Source organism: Thermobia domestica, chromosome 10 (assembly GCF_964235325.1).
Source record: "Thermobia domestica chromosome 10, izTheDome1.hap1.1, whole genome shotgun sequence".
Classification (NCBI taxonomy): domain Eukaryota; kingdom Metazoa; phylum Arthropoda; class Insecta; order Zygentoma; family Lepismatidae; genus Thermobia; species Thermobia domestica.
The window spans coordinates 12,677,556-12,703,822 of record NC_137463.1 but is presented as its reverse complement, the minus strand read 5'-3'; the positions used below and the strand labels follow the sequence as shown (position 1 = coordinate 12,703,822).

The window sequence follows — 26,267 nt, the reverse complement described above, 5'->3', positions numbered from 1 at the left end:
GCGTTTTAATTGCAATTCAAAGCAATTAATATTGTAATTGCGTATTTCTTTAAATGTCGTAACATGCTTGTAGTTTTTACTGTCTTTCATTTTCTAAGAATAATAACATACATATAATAGCATGTGTGGAATTAAAAATATAAGTTGTTCATAAATCCCCAGTTTCAATATAACTTCTACAAAACAAGCCTCATTATTCATTACTATGATTAATATTATCCTTACTTGCCTTGCTCTTATCAATTTACTTAATAAAATATGAAATAGATATACGGTTATTTTAACAGAAAAAGATAGTATCCTATTAATTATACAACCTTTCGTGAAACAAAGTGTTAGAAACAACCAGGAAAATTAATATTGATATACCAATATTCAGATCATGTCTTGCCCCTCACTTTTAACGTCCATTCGCCCCCACTGCTACTGACTGTAAGATACTAATACTTCCATCGCATGCGAAAGAACAGCTTCATATACTAAATGACTTAAAATCTTTTCTGTCATCTTATAATGCGACCACTATACTAGGAATGCAATGGATGTACCCGATTGCAATGAAATGAGCTGAGCGAGCTTAAACTACGTAATCATTCCTGGCCATTATGCAATAATAAATGCCATTTTTAATTGTTGACAAAAAAATCGCGTGAAAACTTTTTCCCCATGTCTATGCAAGCGTTTTTCGGTGATTATTCCTCGATGGTACATCGGATTTTTGATTTCGACCTATGTTGTCACTCAGCACGACATACTCTATCAGCGTGCTAAGTTTGGTTGAGATCGGCCAAGCGGTCTAGAAGGAAGCGTTTTTCGGTCATTATTCCTCGATGGTACATCGGATTTTTGATTTCGACCTATGTTGTCACTCAGCACGACATACTCTATCAGCGTGCTAAGTTTGGTTGAGATCGGCCAAGCGGTCTAGAAGGAAGCGTTTTTCGGTCATTATTCCTCGATGGTACATCGGATTTTTGATTTCGACCTATGTTGTCACTCAGCACGACATACTCTATCAGCGTGCTAAGTTTGGTTGAGATCGGCCAAACGGTCTAGGAGGAAGCGTTTTTCGGTCATTATTCCTCGATGGTACATCGGATTTTTGATTTCGACCTATGTTGTCACTCAGCACGACATACTCTATCAGCGTGCTAAGTTTGGTTGAGATCGGCCAAACGGTCTAGGAGGAGTTCGCGGACAACCAAACGGCTAACCCGAGTATAAGAGCTTCGCTTCGCTCAGCTCAATTATGCATTAAAATATTTTAATGAACGCATTTACATATACGCCTACATTTATAAGGAGTTTGGTTTACACTACATTTACACTATCTGTTCATGTATGTCTGTCTGTCTATTCGGGAAACAAACAATAATAATAATAATAATAATAATAATAATAATAATAATAATAATAATAATAATAATAATAATACGTATCTGTCGGTTCGGGAAACAAAAATATGTGTCCGTCCGTTCGGGAGACAAAAAAATGTGTCCGTCCATTCAGGAGACAAAAGTGTGTATCCATTCGTGGTGGAAACTGAAAAAAAAAACTCTTGAAGTACTTGATGCATCACTATCAATTTTAGCCGGGATGTTGAACGTCGAAAGTTAGGAATCGAGTCCTTTGGTGGAGGTGTTATTCAAACCGGAAGTGGTAAAAATAAACCATTTTTTTGTTTTTAACGTTGATCATTATACAACAACACGTTACTTGATAAGTATTACCTACGAGAATAGATTTGGGTCTATTTTGTCTCCAAAAAGCGTAGTGAAAATGCTTTCTCGTCTCGAAAAGTATATTGATTCTACTGAAAGAGTTTTGTCTCGTCTCGTTATCACATTCGATTTTTTTTGTCTCGTCTCATCTCATGGTGAACACTAGTAGTAGAAAGCGAGAAGCTATTTCCAGCAATCGATTAAGCGTCCCAAGAATACATTAAATCTCCATTTTTAACAGTTTGTTAAAACTGGAAGTGATAAAAATACAACTTCCGGTTTCGATATTAATAGAGCAAAAAAGATAAGAGATAGCGAGAAGATGTTTTTTGAAATCAATCTAGGAATAGGTACCATCTTCTCGCTTATCCTTCTAGTCAAACTGGAAATGGAAAAATTAAATCATTTCCGGTTTTAACGATGATCGCTATAGAGAACAAACTAAAATAGATAGCGAGAAGCAACGTCCTGCAATCAGTTGTCCCAGGAATATATTACATCTCGACTCTTAATATCTCTACTAAAACCGGAGGTGGTAGAAATTACTACCACTTCCGGTTTCAGTGTTGATATCACGCTAAACAAACCAAACTCCTTCACGCGCTGTACATGTGACATTATTACCTGTTTTGCTTATTTTGCGCAAATAAATGAGTCTAATGAATATAAAAATACTCTTTGACGAGAATCCAGACATTTCTATTGGTAACAACCTGAGTTCTTAGTGATCATATGTCACATCATCAGTTCCTATATTAAGCAGACAGCCAAAGTGTGTGTTGACGTACCTTTATTTATTTTCACATGGGAATTGTTTGATAAGATAAGGCATGAGGGACATAAATAGATACCGCACCTTTATTGATCTTGTAGGCTTTGTCGGTTACAGGAGAAGGCCATTTTGTATGTAGCTATACATGTGTGTGTCTATGTGTTTTAATATCTTATGATTTACGGTTTCGTTAGTTTTCTTTGCTTAGACGACGACGACGCCATCTTTTCTGCACGGAAAGAAACGCTACAATACACGAGCTACAATACTTTAATGTCCAAACCAATTCGAACCACATAAATTTCGACCGGAAATCAAATCCTATCAAATAACACTCAAGTTTTGGGATTAGGATTAGAAATTGTATTTCTTGTCTTTCGGCATTTATAGCCATCTTAGCCTGTCATGCATGTGGGATGACATCTGTCGGCAATCACTCTTATCCGAGGAGAGGGAAGGAAGAAAGCATTGGGGAAGGAAGGAAGCGTCCTGGTACGTGTATGTTATGTACCATCCGGGCATTTGCTGGTGGTATTGAGGAAAACCCAGGTAAACCCCATTCAAGATAACTGGCTTGCAAGTTTTCTAAAATTCTTTTTCGACCGAGTGACCCCACCGGGAATCAATCCCGGGACTACTTGCACCAAAGACGAAAGTGTTAACGTGAAACTGGAAATGGTTCATTTCTATTACTTCCGTTTATATACCACCTCCATCACCAAGACCTCCTACATCTGGGCAAAATCGATGGTAATCAATCAAGTGAGATTTTTTGTCTAATGCACGGATAGTCATATTTTTTATCTCCTGTACGGATAGTCATATTTTTTATCTTCAGCACGGATAGTCATATTTTTAATCTCCTGCACGGATATCATATTTTTAATCTCCTGCACGGATAGTCATATTTTTTATCTCCTGCACAGATAGTCACATTTTTGTCTCCTGCAGTGATAGTCACATTTTTTTTTTTTTTTTTGTCTTCTGCATAAACAGACACATGTGTTATCTCCTGTACAAATAGTCCCACATTTTTTTTTATCTCCTTATGGGTAGTCACACATTTTTTTGTTTCCTGGGCAGACAGACATACAATTTTATCTTCTGAACGAATAGTCACACATTTTTTGTCTCCTGCAAGGATAGTCACAGATTTTTTCTCTGCCACGGACATACTTTTTTTTTTTGTCTTGCACAAATAGTCATACTTCTTTTTGTCTCTCTGACGGACACACGGACAGAGTAAATAGCCCTATATAGAGTTTTGATAAAAAGAACACCTTAAAATAATAGCCCTAAAATTAAATAGAGGCAAAAGAGACTTTTCAAAAACGAAAATTTTATTTCTTATACTGAAAGTTCGAATTTCGTTAAAATGAGATGTGTTTAACATGTATTAAAAAGCAAAAAGAGAAACGATCTAAAAATAATAGTCGAATTCTGACAGTTCTCACGCCGGGTCTCTCGTACCAAAGGTGCATACGCTAACCGCTTAGCCACATGTGAGCTCATCTTCGTAACTTGAGGGATTCAAGGGCTCAACTTTATATGAAGAATTCATCTTCTAATCTTGTGGGATTTATGAGATACTGTATTCTTGCCAAAATAAATTGAACTCCCTTTTTAATTCCCTTTAGGATACGTATTTCCAAATATCTTTTCTTATCATTGCTTTCGTGATAAGTTTTACGTACAAATATCATTTTTTTCACGTACAGTACAATGTTCCGGGGGGGGGGTGATGAATAAGTCACTTCTGCAATTTCATTGAGGGTATCTGCCTCCCCCCCCCGTGTAGCATTGCTTTTGTAGCCTATTCCGTATGCGTTGCTAATGAGCAATCTAAGTTAAATCTAAACTTTTAAAGCGATGATTTGTCAGTTTCACAAATTAATTTTTGTTATCAACTTAGCATTCATATGATTAAACGAACAAACTAAAGCTACGTATATATATAAATATTGTGTGTAATTTTTCTCCAAGTTCCTGTTGCGAATGGTTGGAAGCAATCCATCGTCACACGAGAACGCATCATGTGATGTATGAACAAGCATTATGGTGCTGGTGACTCATAGCTATAACCTGAGGAGGTCAACCCTGGAGATAAATACGTAATCATCACAAGAAACTTAGTTTGAGAAATTAGTTTGAGAAAAAAAAAATGTGGTGAAAGTCCAGTGACGTCTGTAGTCAGTTGTCTATTTGCTTATAATTTGTTTCTACCCGCCAGGAAATCGTCAATGTAACGCAAGCCACCATATGATAAAGTTGTTCTTATTGGACTGTGTGTGTGTGTGTCTGTGTGTATGAAAGGATTGTCTGTTTGTTGAAGGTCTCACAAGTTTGAGTTGAGCTTGTACTAACGAAAGGACGTGATTCGCATTGTTATTCTTCCTTTTGTGTTGAAAACATTCTTCTGTACTTTGTGTTTCATTACTGGAAGTTGTTAGTTTGACGAAGTGTTTCAAATCGTGCAGAAACTTATCACATATTTGAGCATTTTTGTGACAATTGTGAATATATTCTGATTAAAATGGAATACTCAAATGTACGGGAACAGCTGGACAAGGTAAGACAGCAGTGAACACGTTTTACGAGTGTCTTATATTATTATTACTTTTTTTTTTTTTTTATCAATGTAATGGCGGTGAAGCAATCATTGTAGCCAGTGGTTCATGAGGCTCTCACTAAATCAAGGTTTTAAACTCATTAAAATTTACAAGAAAGAATAACGCTTACGTAAACCTTCAATTTGTTCCGTAATTTCCGTGACTGTTGTACTTTGGAATAACGATTAAGTACAGATGTATGACTGTAGCGGCTGTTGAGGGAAATCACATTAGTAATAATTAGCATTTTATCCTTAAAGCAACTGGAATTAGTGTACAAAATTTATTACTATAATCTGTATACAAAAATCAGTACATATTTTAAGTTTTCTTTCATTAGCTTGTCAGTAGCGGATCTAGCCAGCAAGGGCGCCGATCCCTGGGGGGGGGGGTAAGCTCACGTGGGCCCCCTTAGTGTATTTATGAATATACACTATTTGGCATAATTTGAATGTAATTTGTCTTAACATCCTCATATAGGCCTATATACCTTCTGCGTCTGAGTGGGCTCCCCCAAATTTACAGAGAAATCGGCGTCCTTGCTAGCCTCAGGGCATATGCCCCGTTTTTTTTTAAAGTGACAAATATAATTGAAGCTATTATTTCTATATTTCTGAAAGTTTATAGTAAGCGTTGCTTTTTATTCTTTATTGGATTTTTTTTTTTTTTAGACATTAGATATAGCAGTTTTTCTGTAGTGCAATGTGTAAAACAATACTGGAGGTCCAAAATGTGAACGTCCAAACTAGCCATAATTAGAGATGCGCACGAGACGAGTCGAGACAGGATTTTCCTGACAAAATTCGAGTCGAGACACGGCTCTTCCAATAGAGAAATATACATTTTTCGAGTCGAGACATCACTTTTACAGCACATTTTTGAGACGAGACAGCCACAAATTTTGTCTCGTGCGCCTCCCTACCCATAATATCCATTGGAAGAGATTTTTAAGTTGGGAACTTCTGCAGGACCCATGAAAAAATTTAAATTCATAATACCTATCATACCGTGCTCCCCACCACCAGTTTTTACCCTCTAGATTCGCCACTTTAGCTTGTCGTGATAAAATGTTACTTTTTGCCGATGTGACTTCCCTCAAGAACCGCTACTGAGTGTACTAATTTACAAAATTTTCAGGAAAAATATGTACTACAGAACGTATGAATATTGTCTAAGCCTGAGTATGTGATTTATCCATATGACATAGTTGGGAGATAGGATAAAGGAAGGAAGGGAAGTTCCCCCACCAAAATACTTCTTTTATTTTCTTCGAAATGAATTAGGGAAGAATGACAAGGTTTATACTATGCATAAAGTAGTCATTGTGGATTATATGGAATGTAATTCATACACTGTGTTCATTATGTTTATGACGTAATGTTGAAATCACTAAAATGAGAAGAAAAGGGCAAAATTCCCTTCGCATGCTGGGAAAATCGCCATGTGTCGTATTTATCATTTTATCACCAGTTTAAGTATATGAAATACAAAGTTATCTACATATGTAGGCTATAGTATCTTAAGAAACGCTCATTTAGTCACATTCTGAATCAGAAGTAAGGGTATCATCAGTATGACACATTGTGCACAAATAACATGGAGATCACGTCTATTTCTTTTTTTTTTTTTTTTCCAAGAGGATATGTGGACAAATTTTGTTATATTAATACTTTCATTAGGTTATTCATCCAATGTTTGTAGTTATTCAAAAGATTAAGAAATACCTATTTCGTTATCTTCCCTAGCACCACACAAGGGCCTACGTAGTCTCGTGATTGATATACGGTTGGTCATTGGTAATTGCAATAATAATAAACTTGAAAAAATACACTGTTTCAATGTAATTTAAAAAGAATGTTGGCCCACAAACAATTTACCCAACAGTTTTCGATCTCATAATTGTAATTGTTACTTCTTCTGTTCGCGTTACATTGGTTGGCATATGGTTGTCGAAGCGCCAAATATAATGCAGGGCCAACTTTGGCACACGGCGACTTTATTGTTTTACTTTGTTGGGCCAACATTGGCACTTGGTCAGTCTACTGTTTTACACTGATGGGCCTACTGTCTGTGCTATTAGTGATGCTAGCAAATGGATGTATGCAAATGTCTCGCAGTTTCTAAGAACGTATTGCCGTATGCAACCCACATGATGTTTTGGTTGTGCGGGCTTACATAACAACAGAGGACAAATAACCAGGCCATGGACTTCCTCTCTTTTTAATAATAATAATAATAATAATAATAATAATAATAATAATAATAATAATAATAATAATAATAATAATAATAATAATAATAATAATAATAATAGCTAATAAAAAGAAGTCACCTATAACCACCAAGTGTACACAGATATATCGTCGCCATATTTAATCGCGTACGAAGCCATTTTTTCGACTTCCGGCTTTAGAGGCGGATTGGCAGAGGGTCAAAATGTTTATAGGCGTTTCTGGTTGTTTCTAAGAATTACTTGTCTGTATTCAACCATCATTTATAATATATTTGTTATGCGGACTTAGTAACAAAAAAGTAAATACCAGGTTAATGGAATGGCTCTGGGATCATTCCTTTAAGGATATTCTTCGTCAGTTCTAGGAAACGACGTGTGTTTAAGGCAATCCCCTCTCAAAAAATCCATAATAATATCGTTATTTCAATAATAATAATAATTTCGCAGAATAAAACAAAGTTATCTGCCGTAATTCCTGCACCCTCCCATTCGGGCGCCCATGGAAGGAAGAAAGGATTGGGGAAGGAAGGAAGCGGCCTGGGACCTTTAAGTTAGGTATCACCCCGGCATTTGCCTAGTGTGAACGAGGAAAAGACACGAAAAACTCATTCAGGACGAGTGGCTTCAGAAAGCATTTTACACTTTTTCAACCGAGTGCTCCCACCGGGAATCGAACCGGTTAAGAATTAATATGTCAGCAATATTACTGGTATAATGATATACGGATTATAGTACGATATGTATTTTCCAATTGAAGATTTTGTCTATGTGGTAATAATAATTCAACTCACGTAATTTTTCTTATTTCCAGATTTCATTACGTAACTTTTTTTTCTCTGTCTGTCTTGTGAAGGTTTCTATATTTTTTGTTATGTTTTTATATAAAGTGAAAGTTATTTCTTTTGTGAAGATAAATTGCGTAACTTACTGGTATTATCTTATTAACTTAACAAAATAAATTTGTCCTGCTTTGACTTACTTATTTATTTCCTGACTAAAAATAAAATAACCGTTCAAGCTTTCTTTTTGTATCTTCACAAAACAACAGATTTTATGACATTTTTATTAATAAGCACCGCTTAGGATTCAGGTGACCCAAACATTACTTTTTAAGAGAAGAACACAAATGTGTAAAAAATATCATAAAAGTTCTTTAAAATTCAGCTTCTAAAGCACTTATTAGTTCCTATCGGCACTTTTATATATTTGGTACAGAATACTATAGAGTACACAGGAATTTATTATTCACAAAATACTACAAAATACATTGCAATCTTTAATTAAGTACAAAATACTAGAGAGCACATAGGCATCTTCTATTAAGTACAAAATACGAGGCGTGCTTTTTAAGTAAGTATTAGCTGAACCTGCGCTCTCTACACAGCGCACAGCGCATCATTCACATATGAGCATAAATCTCCTTGCCATTATCTTAACATCTGTGCATGTCCCTTTACAGACACAAGTGAAGGATGTCTCGATAAAAAATCTGTTAGGTGTATCATAAAGGGAAGATTATTTCGATTAATTTTTTCAATCGATTATTTTAGTTTTATATAATACAATGAAGATTTTGTTTGTTGAGTATTCTATTCATAATGAACAACAGTTTTACTAAAACTATCATGCTCGATAGTAGCTCACTTCTTGTTCTAGTACTTTTTAAAATCCAGATCTGGCCACACTAGACTTCTGTTAAGTTTGCGCTGTTACAGTATCACTGATCGTATTGCTATCTCAGTTAATGTCTGTAAATACATATGGGGAGCTGTGTAAAGTTGATATGGAGTCAAATTTAATTGTGTTACTGTATTGTCCACATTAACATAATACGTAAGTGAAGTTACACTAAATCATCGAAAATTCATGGCTCCCAGATTTAGCATCTGAATTAAAGAAGTAAGGAATAAGAGTGAGTACACATACTGTAAACGTTGTAAAGTGTATTTCAGAGCCCACAAAACTGTCTTAAGCAAACACGTCTCCTTGAAAATCAGAAAAGTCGCTCATTTTATACTATCACTGCCTCCCCAATTCATTGCACACTGCAATTCTATTACAACTGAGGCAAGGGCGTCCATCAGCGGGGCAAGGTGGGGCGCTCGCCCCCACCTAGAGGAAATTATACCTCAGAATATCGAAAATCCAATAGAATTTTTACATTAGTTACAGCAAAATTTGAAACTATTTTTGAAACGTCGCTTATACTTGCCCTCCCTTGGAAACCACAACATGGGCGCCCTTGAACTGAGGTTAGTATGGAGTTTGCTGTAACTCCTCCACCAGCAGTCCGAAATTGCGGTCGCTGCCTAACCATTGCCAACCCAAATAATGGCACGTTTATGTTTGGGATACAAATAGTTCAGATCCGCTACTTTTGGTGCACAACCTCGCTATTTTTAATATTCAAATCTGAGAACATTGACCCTGGTCACAGTATCCTGCATCACTGGGTTTTGTTATGATGATGAAAATTACGGTAGAAGTTGGTGGATGGATCGAATCTAAGCTCTAGAAAAATCAATAAACTGTTTTCTTTCTATTTAATCTATCAACCTAAATGTCATTACAGCACAATATAATAGGAAATATAAATTACTATGAGCCTATGTAGTCATTCAAATATGGCAATACATTCACAAAACACTAGTAGCCTATAGCAAAGTTCGGCGGAAGGAACCGGAATCATAAATACGGAACGAACGGAAAAAGAAGCCGCTCCAGGAGCAGGTGTTATGCCAAAATAGGAAGTCCTTATATTCCTCATTCAGCGTTGTTACCAATACGATAGACCACATTACAAAGACGATACATTTAAGTTTAGAAATTGCGGAGAAATCAGCGAATTTTGGAAAATATATGTGGACGGAAAATATATCGGGTCTTCTAAAAATGGCGCCCACGGACCACAGAGCACTGTCTTACAGATCAAAATAAAGCGAAAACGTTATATAACGGAATACCCTCCGGGACCTCCTTCAACGCTATGGAAAATCAAAATTTCACTATGTGGCAACATCGCATATTAACTTGGAACCATTAGCATTGCTCTACAAATCCATTAAACAGTTAAATCGATTGTTAAATTAATAAGTGGTGCTAGTGTCAACGTCTATTGACTTTAACTGTCATCTATAGATATACCACATTGACTTGATACCTAGTCTTCTGTTTCTAGCGCTGCTATCGGCAGAAGGAATTCCACTCCCTTTCGCTAAGACTCTCTTGCTTAGCAACAGCTGAATCCTTATTGGCTCAACGCGTGGGTGTGAGCTTCAGTCACGGCTCAAGACATTTTGGCAGCACTATAGCAAGAATCGATGTAATTATTTGATGGATTGGTAGGTCTAATCTATGGATCTTTATCTACAACGTTGCCAAATAGTTCAATTCGCGTCTCTAGACGAGGACCCGAAAAGTACATATAGGTTTACTGATAGTGTTCTGTGATCCGTAGGCGCCATTTATAGAACACCCGATATATATATATGTAATTTTGAGTAATTCTTTGAAAATGTAGTCTCAGCTTGTTACAGGTCATTATTCTGGTTTACGAAATGTTCTTAGTATTATTTTAGAGAATTAACTGTACTAGAAAACGATAAACTGATTAATTTATACGTGGTTATGTATTTATTATTATTATTATTATTATTATTATTATTATTATTATTATTATTATTATTATTATTATTATTATTATTTTAGGAGATGAGCAAAATGGAGCCTCCTCCAGCATATGCCCCTCCTGGTCAAGGACCCCCACCGCCAGGGTTTGTGCCTCCTACTCAACCACAACCGCCTTACGCTCACCCAACGGCACCAACTCCTGGAGTTGCCTATGCACCAGGTAAGTAGATGGTTTCTTTGTTAATATTAAGGTTGTAGTGAAAGTTTGTATATATTATAAGTAACACAATTATGGAGTACTTAGTATAAAAGATGCTAAAAAAACAGACCTTTTCGGACGTACAAACATGACTTCATATACTTCTGCACATTAGGGTAGCTAAGATCTTTCTTAGAATTATATAGGTGCAATTTGGTTTACTTAGAAACATGCGTTGATAGTGCACATTGACTTTACTGTCACCCTGTAAATAGGGTTGAAAAATATCCGGTTCTAAATATCGAAAATCGATATTGACAAAATGTCGAAACATGATCGATATATCGAAAAAGTTGAATTATCGAAATATCGTAATATTAAAAAATTTCAATCCTATTGATCAGAAAAAATGTCAGTGTTTGGAAAATATTTATTTATTTATTTATTTGTTTGTTTATTGAACAAGTTCCCAGATACAGCATAACTGTGCCATTTTACACAGGGAAATATCAACAAGCGGAAAAAAAAGAAAAAGAATTAAAAAATAAACAACAACAGTAACATCAATAGTATAAACAAAGAGTGCACAAGTAATATTATTTAGCCAGCACGCGTTTTATTGCTCTTTCAAATACCGGGTAGCTCGAAAAAATGTCCACCTCACTGGTTAGATTATTATAATAGTTCGGTACTCGGTGAAAAAGAGACTTCTGTATAATTGTCAACCTAGGGCGTGCAAGATGGAATAGGTGGGTATTCCGGGTTTTGCGGGAAGGGACATGTAAGGATAGTTGATGAATTAGGGTTTCTGATCATAGGTTCCCATTTACAATCTTATGAAGAAACTTCAAATCAGAGTTATTTCTGCGTACTTCCGGCGTCTGGATATTAAGATATCGCAAAATTTCCTCCTTAGGTAATATTTTAAGTGCGGGAACACGAGAACGTACTATTGCAATAAAGAAATTGAAAACAGACTCAAGTCTAGAGAGATGTGTAGGTGCGGCCATGGCCCATATTGGAGAGCAGTATTCGATCTTGGGTGCTATAAGAGTTTTATAGAATGTTGTTAATGATGCCACAGTACGTAGTTCAGTGAATCGGTAAAGAAGCCCCAGCATACGCATTGACTTCTTAACAATTGAAGAGATGTGCTCTGAGAACGAGAGTTTCAAATCAAAGATGACACCAAGATCATTATGACTGGCAGAATGTGTTATAGGGGAATCGTTAATATGGTATTTGGAGGGAACAGGAGACTTTTTCAGAGTAATTGTAATACCGTCACATTTCTTACTGTTAAGTTTCAATTGCCACATTTCACACCAGTCTACAAGATAATTTATGTCTTCCTGTAGGGCAATTGTGTCATGGAAACATGATATTTCTCTATATAATTTGCAATCGTCAGCAAAAAGCAAAATGCCACTAGGTTGAGCTGATAGGTGAGAGTAGAGATCGTCCATATACAGGACAAATAGCAGGGGCCCTAGTACGCTTCCCTGAGGCACCCCCGAGATCACAGGTTGGGGGTTAGAAGTCGCCCCTGAAAGAACATATTGATGAATCGATCGATATATCTAAATATCGCACAACTCTAATTGTAACACGAGGTAAAATATCGATATATCGATCATTATTTTTTCGATATTTAAAATATCGATAAATCGATCAATATATTGAAATATCGGACAGTTCTACGTACAATACAAGGTAAAATACCGAAAATTCAAAAATACCGATATCTGGATCAGTAAAATTTTTCGATATTTGAAAAATATCGATCATGATAAACGGTATGGTTAACTCTAATCATTCAACCAACAATCAAGTCCATAACAGTCATAAATATGTTTATATTTAATTAGACATGTAGAGATGCAAGGATAAAACTATGACATCTCACAGAAATCCGAGCCTTACTGATAAGAATTTAAAAGGTGGACATCACACTCTTTATTATACAGGGTGGCCTAAAAGTAGGTATACAATACCGTATTGATTAACTCATTGTATTCTATATCATTTCTTATTGTTATCCATCAGGTAGACATTGTTTCTTTATTATTTGTTCTTAATGAGTTTTTACTTACATCTTAAGCTCGGAAGAACCGAATCAAATAAACCCATAAACTAGAAAATTATACTTGATCAATGCAGAGGTGTATACCCACTTTTGGGCCACCCTGTAGTTTATAATGGTTACATGTTTGGAGATTTAGTGTATTGTAATAGACAAATGTTGATAAACTTTTTTTTTTTAAATTTAGCTACCGTAGTGACGGCAGTTCCCTTGGGACCAGACCCATGTACGTTGACTTGCCCTTCATGCAGAGCGCAGATCACGACAGAGCTGAGGCACGAGTCTGGAACAAAAACTCATTTGATTGCTCTTCTTTTGTTTGCTTTGGGGTAAGTACATATTCTTATTAAACTCCTCCTCCTTATCTAATTTGATTTTCAAACTCTTTACCTTTGTATCGTGAAAGCTCAGTAATCGCCGGCTACGATCTCTTTGTGCCTTATTAGTTTCCACTCGTAGCTGGGATTGAGTGTACCGGAGATAGTTGACCCTTTAGTCCTTGTGGCGCCATTATTCTGCGGTAAACAGAAGGGCAGACTAGTTATTAGCAAATGAGAAATATTTTTTTCGTGCTCGATCCTAGCCATAGGAACTAAATACATGTTTCTGATTGGTTGGATTTATCTGTTGGCCCGCCCCCATAGTATACATATTAATCGAAGTTGCATCACCCGAATTTGACGTAATGTCAGTAGTATTATCGTGAGGGCAAAGGTGGAATAAAACGAACTCTGCAGGGCCTCTAACCCCCTTCGCTCGCTCAGATATGATTCGTAACGTAAGTAAATCATTTTTTTTTTTAAATCAATAAATTTGTGTGTACAAAGTAGAGACCTGCATGGGCCAGGCCCGGCCCGTGGGCCGAGCTTGGGCGGGCCGACTCTGTTATTTCTTTGGGCCTGGCCGGGCTTGGGCGGGCCAACACTGATTTCTCTTCAAGTCGGGCCGGGCTTGGGCCGATCAATTGCAATTCTTTAATAATTATTGACTTTCGTTAAACGATAATTAGAATAAAGGCAGACGTTGAAGAAGTGTGTCCGTGAAAAGTTACAAAATGAAACTTTTAAAATTTTTCGGGCCCGGGCTGGGCCGGGCCTAGGTACATTCGGGCTGGATTGGGCTCGAGCCGAAAAATTCGGCCCGTGCAGGTCTCTAGTACAAAGTAGACTAATTACCACGTAACATTACGTAACGACCGGATGCTGCAACTTCAATGTAAATTTAAATACATCCCAAGGAAGGCAAGGAAGCGTATGCCTACCTTTCCCCTCTTGGTGTCTCCAGCACCTCCCCTCTCTAGCTGCCCACTATCCCCTACAACATCTCGCTTCGCGATGGCCCCACTTCTTACTGTCCTGTTGGTTTGTAACGTCATTGTTTATAAGGGCTATTAGAAATCTCTAGGTAAATGGTGGGAAAAGCACAATTTATGTACAGGAGCAAATGAATATTATTTACATCTTATTTTAATGATAAAAGTATTATGAAAATTTAAAAAAAAATAAAAAAAAAACTTTCCTTAGACTAGGTTTGAACCCACGCTCAAAGCGATTTTTATTTCTAGCCCGTTCGTTAGCATGCTCGGTTATGAGGACCGCTAGCAACTGGTCTTTGATTTGTGCTATATGTATACTACGTGGCGAGAAACGGATAACTCCAACCAATCAGAACCGTGTATTTAGCTCCAATGGCTAAAGTCGAGCGTGATTACAATATATCTCTGAGTGGGTATTGAGAAGTCCATCTGTTTTAAGTTAATTATTTGTTATTTTGTTTCTAAAAAATTGCGTGCATGTGTAGGCACTAGTTAATTTAATGTGATTCATTTGTTTCGTAATAGTACGGGGATTTATTGCTTAGATCGATTATTTTTTAAAGAAAATTAGAGCTGAAACTTATAGAATAGAAGGAGAGAGCAAAGTTTTGCTTTATTCCAGGCACTATCCCTGCATTCCTTAGTGTGCCTGTAGAAACCGCAAATATTCAATTAAAGAAAAATTGTTTTATTTAGCTTGGCCACACACAATATCTTAGTATTTACATCCAGGGCCGGCTCTACCATATGTGCAACACGTGCTTTTGCACGGCGCGGTAAAATCTGTCATAACTATATTATTTAAAATAAATATTTCTTGTTGGAAACAGACTTCATGATGATGGTAGTTAAATTTAATAAGCTTGCCTTCTATTTCAATACTACATTCATAAATCATCATCATAAATCATCGTCACATGAACAGTGTTAAAGCAAGTGGTCAAACAAAGCCCAGCATGAATTTCCTGATTGTTGTCAAATACAACAATTAAATTCTCGAACATTAGCGAACACCTGTTCCATTTAGTTAGTTATCACAGTTTTGATATGAAAACTAGTTTTGTCTTTGTCACAAACAAATTCCTTATCATTGAAGATAGAAACACGTTTTTCTTTAAAAAAAAAAAAACTAACAATAATAAATGTAGAAGTAAAGTCAAGAAATAAAGATAAAAGAACTGGTTGTACTCAAGGGCGCGGATTTCTCTGTAAATTTGGAGGGGGGGCATTCAGATGCAGAAGGTATATATATTAAGATTTTAAGACAAATTGCACTCAAATTATGCCAAATATTGTGTATTCATAAATATAATAGGGGCCCACGTGAGCTTTGGGGGCCCGGGTCCCTCGCCCCCCCCCCAGGATCTGCGCTCTTGGTTGTACTGGAAATGCAAACTGATATATTAAGATTGAAGCTCAATCCAATATATCCAATTTATATCCAGTGTGTTTTAATCAAAAATTTCCTTGTACGCCTTATATCTGTAGAACTACATACAGTGTAGCCAAAACCCAAACTATCATTTAACTCAGTATGATGTGCTTATTCCGTTAAAAAAAAAAAAAAAAAAAAAAAATATTAGGGGCCATTCAAAAATTTTGTGGCCTCTGATCTGAAACCTAATTCTTGGGCAAGATCGCAATCTTTCGATCCATTTTTGTATCATTCCTAAAATTCTTATTGTATGAGTATTTCATACGATAATCTTGTTGTATCAGTACGAAAATAAGCAAACCAGAATTACATCTTTCTAATTAACTTAATACTGTACTCAGCCCAAATTTGTATCACTTCACCATTCTTTCCTTAATCTCTGCAAACTTCTTGCTTTGGTTCTTCCTATATTAATTACAAGCACATTCTGAAAACACCACAACACGTAATAAATTCGCATATTCAAAAATTTAAGCAACAAATAAGCGATACATATAGGGTGGACATAAAGTCTCTCACCGATAACAAACATTAATAAAAAGAAAACAAGAATGATAGAAGCATTCGGTTTGAAAACATCGCTTGTATCATACTTCAAGATTTTTCACAGCCTGTGCTGCCATCTACTCCAGCTGACCGCAGCGCGACAGTCTTTTGTTCAAAACTGGCGTCAGCACAGCAGGAGGCGAATTGTAGTATCATGAAGCAAAATCTTCTGTCACAATTCAACAACATTCAGGAGAGAGAATGGTCAGCAGCTACCAGATGTTAAAAGCATTAAAAAATGGTATAGCAAGGTTATTGCAACAGAGAGTGTTTTAGATCGTGATTGAAGCTCGATGAAACTTTTCCTGACCGATGGATGGGGAGAGGTGACCCAATACCATAGCCCCCACGATCCCTAGACATAACCTCCATTGACTTCTTCCTGTGGGGTTATATTAAAGACAAGGTTTACGCAACACCTGTCCGTGATATTGGAGCACTCAAAAACAAAACACGGGCCGCAATAGACACAGTGACTCCTGAAATGATGAGTAACACATGGATGGAAATTGAATATCGCATGGATGTCTTGAGGCCAACTAATGGAGCACATGTGGAAATTCTCTAAATCAGGTTAAAAAAAAAAAGTTTTGAGTTTTCCTATTATTTGCCGCAAACCGCATGCTTCTATCATTTTTAGTTTTCTTCGTATTAATGTTTGTTATCAGAGAGATACCTTATGTACGTAGTGAAAAACTACAATTAAGCACTGTACATGCGACGTTCACAGTTACAGCATATTATAACGTTTTCACTGGACTTATGCGCGTTTCGCAAGCATTTGTAACACAAGTGACATAGCAACTATATATAACAAAAGATGCCCGCATACATATTCTGGTTCTGAAATGCATTACCAACAAATTTTGTAATCTCCATAGTTCCATCCAAGTCGCTGACAACCGATTTTCACCATTAGACCCTAATAAAATAGCCAAATTTAGCGTGAAACCGCTGGCAGTGGCAGAAATGATTGTAACACCCAGGGACGTGTAGTGCATATTACCGCTGTTACCGGCGGTAACGGTAAAAATATGAGAGTTTTCGTTGTTTTAATATGTCTAAATTTCATCATCAACATGGGAAGATGTTTACATATTTTCCTTTCCTTTCTTTTTTTTTTTTTTTTAAGTTCGGACGGCCTATGCCGCATTTACACTGCCAGCGCCAAATAGGAACATATTCTTGTTGATACCATAGATTTCAGAGGTAACGCGAACCCCGATAGCGGTCATTCACTTCAGAAGCACCTTTTAGCGTGCCAGCCAGGGCCAGAAGCATCCTGCGCGCTCGTATTTTCGGAATGGCCCTTATGTTACCGTTCGGCTGAGTGGAACAGGAAAAAATAGGAACGTTCCCTGTCACAACAAGGAGAATCTAGAATATCATCAGCATGTTTATTCTACACGCTCTCCCTCGCTATAGAGGATCGAGCTGGCAGTGTGATTCAACTATACTGTTTCGTTTGCTTCCTAATCCAAGTATGGAAATTTGGCTGTAATTTCCGTATTCGTAAAGTTATTTCATTGTCTTAACAGTATACAATTTCATAGTAATGATAATTAGAGAGAAGTAGAGACGTTTCCCGCCGCTCCTTCTAATTCGTATATTTATTATTATTTAAGATTTATGCTCATTAAGTTGCAAATATTTTGTTTTTAATTTAGTATAGAATACCTACTTTCGACTCAGCAAATTTCCAGCCCTAGCCTCTAGCCTACTAGTTCAATTTGCACTTTGATGTGTTGAAAAAGAACTGTGCAATCGTCTTCACTATACCGTAGTTTGACTGTCCCGCATTGTGTTTGACAGTCTGACTAGTTTTCAATACGGAAAACTTGTTGCTCAAACATACGATGGAGCTTCGGTTATGGTTGGTGAGGTAGGAAGCAGCAGCCTCTTGTTAAACAAAGATATACAGAAGTGTATTTTTTTCATTGTCATGCCCATAGGCTTCATTTAGTGTTAGGAAAGTCCGTTGACTGTACAAAACGGTGTAAGTCTTTTTCTAAAACCATGTCGTGACTTGCTTCTTTATTCTCGAAGTCTTCAAAAAGAACAAATGCTTTGGACTATGTAGTCACAGGCCCGTATCTAGGGGGGTTTAGGGGGGCCAAGTCCCTCTAAATTTTTCTGTCTCGCTAAGATTTGCAAATGAACTATAATATGGTGATGAAATATAATAAGGTTGGATCTGTCCCCCTTAACTTCAGCCGCCTCCCTACATTTTTGGGCTGCCTACCGGCCTGTGTGGTCACGAAAAATATCCCAACAGCCTCAAACACAAGGTGGAACTATAGAAGTAGGATAAATTATGTGCTGTATAGCTTTAAACATGAACTGTTAGGACTCTTTAAATCCATGACGAAAATATCGACGAATGAGATTCTCAAACCACAGTTCGTGCAGCAAAATTCTACCAAACCCTTCAAAATTTTGATTTCAATTTTTTACTTGAACTGTTTTATGTTATAGGATCAAGATAAGAAATCTTTTTCACTATCTTACAGAAGGAAATTCGTGATGTAAGTTTTTGCAGAAAAAATAAATGACTTTGAAGAATATCAAAGTTCACTGAGAGACGGCTTCGATTATGTTTAGTAAAAATGGAAGAACCTGAAAAGCCACACTTTTCAAAAGATCAAAGTAAATGAAGTGGGATGACTCCCCCCTGAAAAATCATTGCCAATGCTTATGATTGATACGCTAAAAGGAAAAAAGGACTAGATTTTCTGATATTGAAAAACTAGAGATACTTGTTAAAACAACAACCGGTAACAGCTGTGGAAGTGTCACGCCACGCCACTGGTAACACCATTCGTCCGTCTTGATACAACATTTTTATTGGCGCTGCAACTTGTAGGCCTCTCTCCCAGCCGTGACTTTTTTATCATTACAAACTTGCACAACAACCTCACAGTTTCAGGATACTGAGTTAGTGCATATTTTTAAGGTTTCCATTTTTGCACCTCCCTCGTATTAATATTGAATTATTATTATTTTAGCTATGGTAATTAGGTAATGATAAGTAACATAGGGGAACTTTTTAAATGTATTGTATATATAAAGTGTAGATATTATATTAGTTCTTTTTCTTTTGCAGATGCTGGTGTTGTTGCTGCATTCCTTACTGTACAGATAGCTGTATGAATGCTAATCACTATTGTCCTAACTGCCGAGCATTCCTAGGCACATACAAAGCGTAACATGATGCAAGAAGGCTGCTTCTTCCACATTCAAACGAACCATCGTCAGTGATGCCAGTTTGCGAAAGAAGTTTTCTCAATAGCCCAAAAGTATTTTAGCTGTAAAGCTTGTTTTAAGGACGAGAGCTACGAGTATAGTATACCTCCTTGTTAGAACAAAGCAAAGGCCTGACAATGAAGAATAAGGGATGGGGTTAGGCTAAATAGTGCTTGGATTAAAAAGAATTTGATATGAGAAAAGAAAATCTAAAATTTTCCATAAATGTCATTTCCTGGGGCAGACAATTCTTCCAAATTTAGAAGGAAAACATCCAAGTTGGTAACACTGATATTCGTCAATGGTGTGGTATTTTGCTTCAGCACCAATCATAGAAAGAAATCTTACATTCAGTTATTCAAATCGTGTTTATATCACAGTGCTTCAAACAATAGCTTGTTTCTGTAAAAGTGCAGAATTTTTGTATATACTGGTATTTGTGTCGCATCATAATTGTATTTGCTGTTATTTTATGTAGACATTAGCTATATACAGTATATGTTTGTATTTTGTGTACAGTTTCGTTTAAGAAAAGCGTAACCAATTATGTTTGTACTTTCACCAAGAGATAAGATCGTTTATATCTTTTTTGTTCTTGTATAAACTTTGTTATCAGCCATATAGACTTGAATTCTGCAAATTTTTTTTTTTTTTTTTTTTTTTTTTTTTTTTAAAGAAACGTCCCCCACACATACTTCTCATTTAAAAACTTTAATATAGACTGATATACTTGCCTGAAATGAGGACAGTAAAAAGTCTTTAATTTAAATAAAATTGTGGTTTCTGAGCTTTCAAAATAAGTGCCAAGTTTGTTTATTTTTAAGAGGACGGTACTCATTTAAGCGAATAGGCTATAAATTGTTCTGTTATAATACATTAGAGGCCAGTATTTTTTTAAAAAAATAGTGTCACAATATTGTGGGAAAAGATTCCTTCACATCTAGGGATGCGCACGAGACGAGTCGAGACATGATTTTCCTGACAAAATTCGAGTCGAGACACGGCTCTTCCAAAAGAGAAATATACATTTTTCGAGTCGACATCACTTTTACGGCACATTTTCGAGACGAGATAGCCACAAATCTCGTCTCGTGCGCATCCCTACTCACATCAAAGTAAGAGAATAAAATTTTATATGGGCCTGTGGTCGGAAATGCATAGTTTCGTAGTTAAAGGATCCGAAAACTTGAGAAAATGAACTTTAGAGGTCCATAGTTCCACTACTACAGGGCTGATTAGGGATGCGCACGAGACGAGTCGAGACAGGATTTTCCTGACAAAATTCGAGTCGAGACACGGCTCTCCCAATAGTGAAATATACATTTTTCGAGTCGAGACATCACTTTTACAGCACATTTTCGAGACGAGACAGTAAAAAATCTTGTCTCGTGCGCATCCCTAGGGCTGATTGTAGTCGAGTCATCACTGACGAACTAGTATGTGAACTATTGAAATATCCATCTTTCAGAACCTCTGGCACTTGCACAATCATTTTTAGAGAGACTGTTTGGAAGTACTTGATCACTCTTCACCTACCTCTCTATAAAATTGGTGTGCAAGTACTGGAGCATTCTTAAACATGGATATTTAGAGTTAACATACCAGTTCCTTGGTGATATCTTGATCCGACGAGGATAGGTCTCATAGTAGTGGACCTATGAACTTTTCAAGTTCACTTATTTTACGTTTTCGGCACACTATAACTCCGAAAACTATTCACTTTTGAGCACAAGTCTATATGAACTTTTTTTTAATTTTTTTATTTTATATATATATTTTTAAAAAAATTTGCACGATTTAGTGAAAATTCATTCTAAGCCACGTATTTCAGAAAAAAAATAAGCGAAGTCGTTTTGTTTAATGTACTATTGTTGAGTTTTACATAAATTTTATAGATAATACATATTTTGTAATATTTTAATTTTATAAACTTGATTTTTAGATCTACGGATCCAGAACACACATTTTTTTTTTCTTGCTTGCTTGTCTAAAATTGTGCAATCTGGACCAAAGGGAAGATTTTGGACAAACTTATGTACTTAAAAGAAAAGAAAGATAGAAAAGTGTTATTAAAATTTTAGGACCAATCGTGTGCTAGGGACCAAATTAAAATTTCAGAAAAATAATATTTTGCACTGTTAAAATTATATACACATTTATTGTTTTTTTTTTTTTTTAAATAAAACTGTTATAGTTTTGCTTTTTAAAATGAAGCTTAGAAATCAACTATATCAATGTTTATTGATATGTTTCGATCTGATTTAAGTTTTTCGTCGAATGTGTTTTATAAAGCATCACATACATAGGTGAAATACTGGGTGTATCAAAAGTCCGGGACCATAGGGCAACTCTGTTATGACTGAAAATACGAGAAGATGAAAAGAAAAGCAGAAAAGTTCTTAGAGATAAGAGTTGTTGGCATTTGGCATAAGGGCCTTACCATTGTGGAGCCGAAACAGCTGGTACAAATGAAAAATTTCCACCATTTTGAATTGAAAAGCACTTATTTCTGTTTTTGGTAAGGAGAAGAGTATCTCTACTCACAACGCAGTTGGCCTATGGTTCTGGACTTTTTTTTTTTTAACATATAATTACAAGCATTGTTCAGAACAGTTTATAAAAGCTCATTGATAATCAAATTTATTTTACTTTTGGCGCGTTCGAATGTCTTTGTATGTGAGAGCTGTGTACTCAACACTGTTTGTGTGAATTTTTGTTATTGTTTTTTGATCAACTCAATTTTAGATGTCAAATCAATGTAGATGTTTATATATACAAAAAATGTTTGTGCTATATAAAGACTGATTCTAAAATCTGATAAGTTTTTTTTATGTGTAATTCAATTCTTTTTTGCTTGCTTATTTGTTTGATTGATTCAACTCTGTGTGAAACGTAATAGGCCTAGCACATTATGCATGTTAGAATTAATTTACAGGTATTTGGTGTGTACTTCAAATTATATGCCCGTAGCCAAACTCCCTGTATAAAAATTCGTGCGTGAGTACCGCATTATTCTGAAACATGGATATTTGGATAGCGCACATAGTAGTTCCTAAGTGAAGTCTTGAGCTGACTACTGTAGGTCCCACAGTTTTGGAACTATGGATCTTTAAAGTTTATTCTTTCATGTTTTCGGCAACCTATAACTCCGAAAGGAAGCATTTGTGCACCCAGGTTGGTCTATACTTCTTGTTTTACCCTGGCTGGTATCAGAAATCACCTTCAAATGGCAGCTATCTCCTGACTTTTACAGTACAGTACAGTACAGTAAATGTGCTAAATTAGAGCAGGATGGGGAGGGGGGGAGTACAAGTAACATATCGTAAAAATAAGTTACTCTTTGATAATAACTGTATCAACAAAACAAATAATAGTGAACTCATTGTACCCTTGCAGTGCCCGAGTGCTATTTAGTGCCCCTGGAATGCCAACAGGGGTCCGTGCAAATTGGACTCCAATGTATTTTTGGTCGTGAGAATTTATAAAAGTCATCATTTTCATCACTTTGGTAGTCAATTTCTTCTTCTGAATCATCAACATAATCCTCATCAGATGAGAAATCATCACATGCAATAAGTTCAGATTCTATTTCTTGTTCTCCCAGCCCCCGCCAAGTGAACTTTGTGGTGGACAAACACCGTGTGTATGGGTTTACTCTGGCTTCTCCCGTTTCCTCCCACTTTCTTCATTCCACCATTTCATTCATTACTCATCATCACCGTCTCCTCTAGCCTCACCGGCATAACCGTGGGACGTAGAACTCAAAGATTTCATTTCATTTTTCTATTTCTTGTTCAGTCAGGAGTGCACAGTTCATTCTGGAGATTCAGGATACTGAGTGGCAAGAGGCAAGTTCAATGTTTACTAATGTAATGTTACATCATTTTTCTCAGAATTTATTATGTCACGAAGCAGTAGTGCCAGCCCAGAATGTAAAAGAATGCACATTGCAATCATTATAAATTATTTCAACGGAGTGTCGAGTGGGGTATATTTTGGACCTCAATAATTTTTTTAAACAAAAAATAACTCCTTCTGTACAAGAATTATCTCATTGCTATATTCTTCATTTACTTAGAGTTAGCTACAAGAAAAATGTAAAATTAATAGTCATTACTTACTGAGCTATCAGAAAAATACACAGGGTGTTTCAAAACAACACCGACAACGTTTGGAAGGTGATTCCTGACACCAAAATAAGACAAAATGTATAGACCAACCTGAGTGCACAAGTGCTTCTTTTTGGAGTTATAGGCTGCTGAAAACATGAAAAAAAAATTGAACTTTAAAGGTCCATAGCTCCAAAAGTATAGGACCTACCGTAGTCGGGTTAAGACTTCACTTACGAACTAGTATATGCCCTATCCTAGGGTGACCATATCTTCAACTAGAAAAAACGGGACATTTTTTTACGTTTGGATAGGTTACTCCCCTAAATATATATTTTTGCCTCTCCGTTCTCTCTTCCTCTCTCTCTCTCTCTCTCTTTCTGTATCTCTCACAAAAAGGGCAAATTTACACTTTTTCATTTTAAAACCTATTGATAAGGTTGTGGAATTAATTAGATAACAAGTAACTATCAGCAGCTAACAAAAAATGAAATTTTGAAAACATTACTAAAATTTATGTAAAACATTCATCAATATCTGTCAATCAACAAAATCTGTCAGTGGCAGAATTTATAACAAACTACTCTGAGCATCAGATTCCAACTCCTTTTATTTGCTTTTTCTTACTTTTAAACGTTATTTCACTTACAGCTAGTTTTCTTTTTACTTCACTTTTATAGCTCTATACTTTTGTTCCCCTTTCGTAAATGGCAGTATCTTAGTCAAATCACTGAAATACTGTACTGTACTGGTGACAGCGCCTCAGTCTTCCACCGCCCGAAACAGGGAGTAAAAACAGTCCGCCTTATGCAGAGTTGTTTCGAAGTATGATTAGCGTCATACTAAAAGTCTGACTACTGCAGGAAACATATGTTAGTCGAACTCTTTAGTATGGGACTAATCACATTTCAGAACGACTCTGCATAAGGCCCAGTTTGTTTTTCATAAGACTTTCAGCCCCTTGCACTGTCGTCTGCGGAGTTGGAGTCTTGGAGGGGGAGGCCTAGGAGGGAAAACAGTGCAGCCACCACATCCAATATCGCAAACGTCGTTGACGTTGTTCAGTAATTAGACATATTCCAATATAATCACATAGCTTAGAAAATAATATTAGTATTTTCTAAGCTATGTGATTAGAAAATAATAATATAAATTAAGAAATTTTAGATTGGAAAGCTTTCTTGTATCTAATGTAAATAAATACGGGACATTTTGGCGTCCCGGGAAAATTTTTCGGGACACCGGGAATGGTAGTGAAAAAACGAGACAATCCCGTTTTTACGGGACGGTTGGTCACCCTACCCTATCCAAATACCGTAGTCTTAATGCACTACGGTAGGTCTCATAGTTTTGGAGCTATGGGCCTTTAAAGTTCATTTTTTCATGTTTTCATCAGCCTATAACTCCGAAAAGAAGCATTTGTGCACCCAGGTTGGTCTATACTTTTTGTCTTATCTTGGTGTCAGGAATCACCTCCCAAACGTTGTCGGTGTTGTTTTGAAACACCCTGTAAATGGGGTTCAATTTGTACCCTGCTTGCCCACTCTAGTCTAGGTTTAAATAAAAGTCGCTCACGAGTATTTTTTTTAAAAAAGCTATTTGGTTAAATGGGATAGTAGTATACTCTCCACATATGGTAGGTCAGAGAGTTTGTTAGCTGGTTTATCACTTCTCCCTAGTTAAGAATTTTTTTTCCCCTTTGAGGACCCTTTCCGTTCTTTCTTGTAATGTTGGTGAGAGACAAATTCCATATTGAACTTCTTCTTAAAATCCCAACATAACTTCTACTAGAGGCGGATCCAAGAGGGAGCTCTAGGGGCTATAGCTCCGCCTTGATGCTCAGGTATACACTGGATAAAATGGGCTTCAATCCTGCTTTACACTGGATAAAACTGCAAACTATGGTTTAGCCCCTCCCTTGATCATATCCTGGATCCGCAACTGACTTCTACTGTATTGTCTCAGTAATTAGTAGCCATCGGATTTTTATTAACTTAAAATACATAAAATATGCACTTAAATGTATTAAAATATGCACTAACAATGCAATAAAAGAGATCATTTTCAAATATGCACCAAAGCTATGACAAAGTTGTGTAGGTGAAATATAATATGGAAAGTGTAATTTTAATTTCAGGGACTTCTCTTTAGAATTTATTTTTATGACAGTTACAATTTGTATTCTCCCAACTTTTAAAAACAGATACAAATTATATTAAAATCAACACATCTCACTGGATATGAGAACACGATTTCTATTTTTTTTTTTTTCACATGTGTATTTTAGAGTGCATTTATTTTACACGACATAATCCGAGCTTCACTTTTCTACACATTCCCACTGTACAAAAAAAAAAAAAAAAAAAAAAAAG

General features: G+C 36.2%; 1 protein-coding gene across 3 annotated transcripts in view; it reads left to right on the top strand.

Moving 5' to 3' along the window:
• LOC145662296 (lipopolysaccharide-induced tumor necrosis factor-alpha factor homolog) overlaps positions 1 to 22,607 on the top strand; it is a 60,353-nt gene extending 37,746 nt beyond the window's left edge. For 2 of the 3 annotated variants that reach the window (XM_081727717.1, XM_081727716.1), the window contains exons 2-4: positions 11,044 to 11,185; positions 13,435 to 13,576; positions 19,647 to 22,607. In XM_081727717.1, the coding sequence (XP_081583843.1) occupies positions 11,047 to 11,185; positions 13,435 to 13,576; positions 19,647 to 19,749 (384 nt within the window). In that variant the 5' untranslated portion in view covers positions 11,044 to 11,046 and the 3' untranslated portion in view covers positions 19,750 to 22,607. Of the gene's footprint in view, positions 1 to 4,708; positions 5,063 to 11,043; positions 11,186 to 13,434; positions 13,577 to 19,646 lie in introns of those variants that run through there. The other variant, XM_081727715.1, reaches the window with a different exon arrangement.
• The last annotated feature ends 3,660 nt before the right edge of the window (positions 22,608 to 26,267 follow it).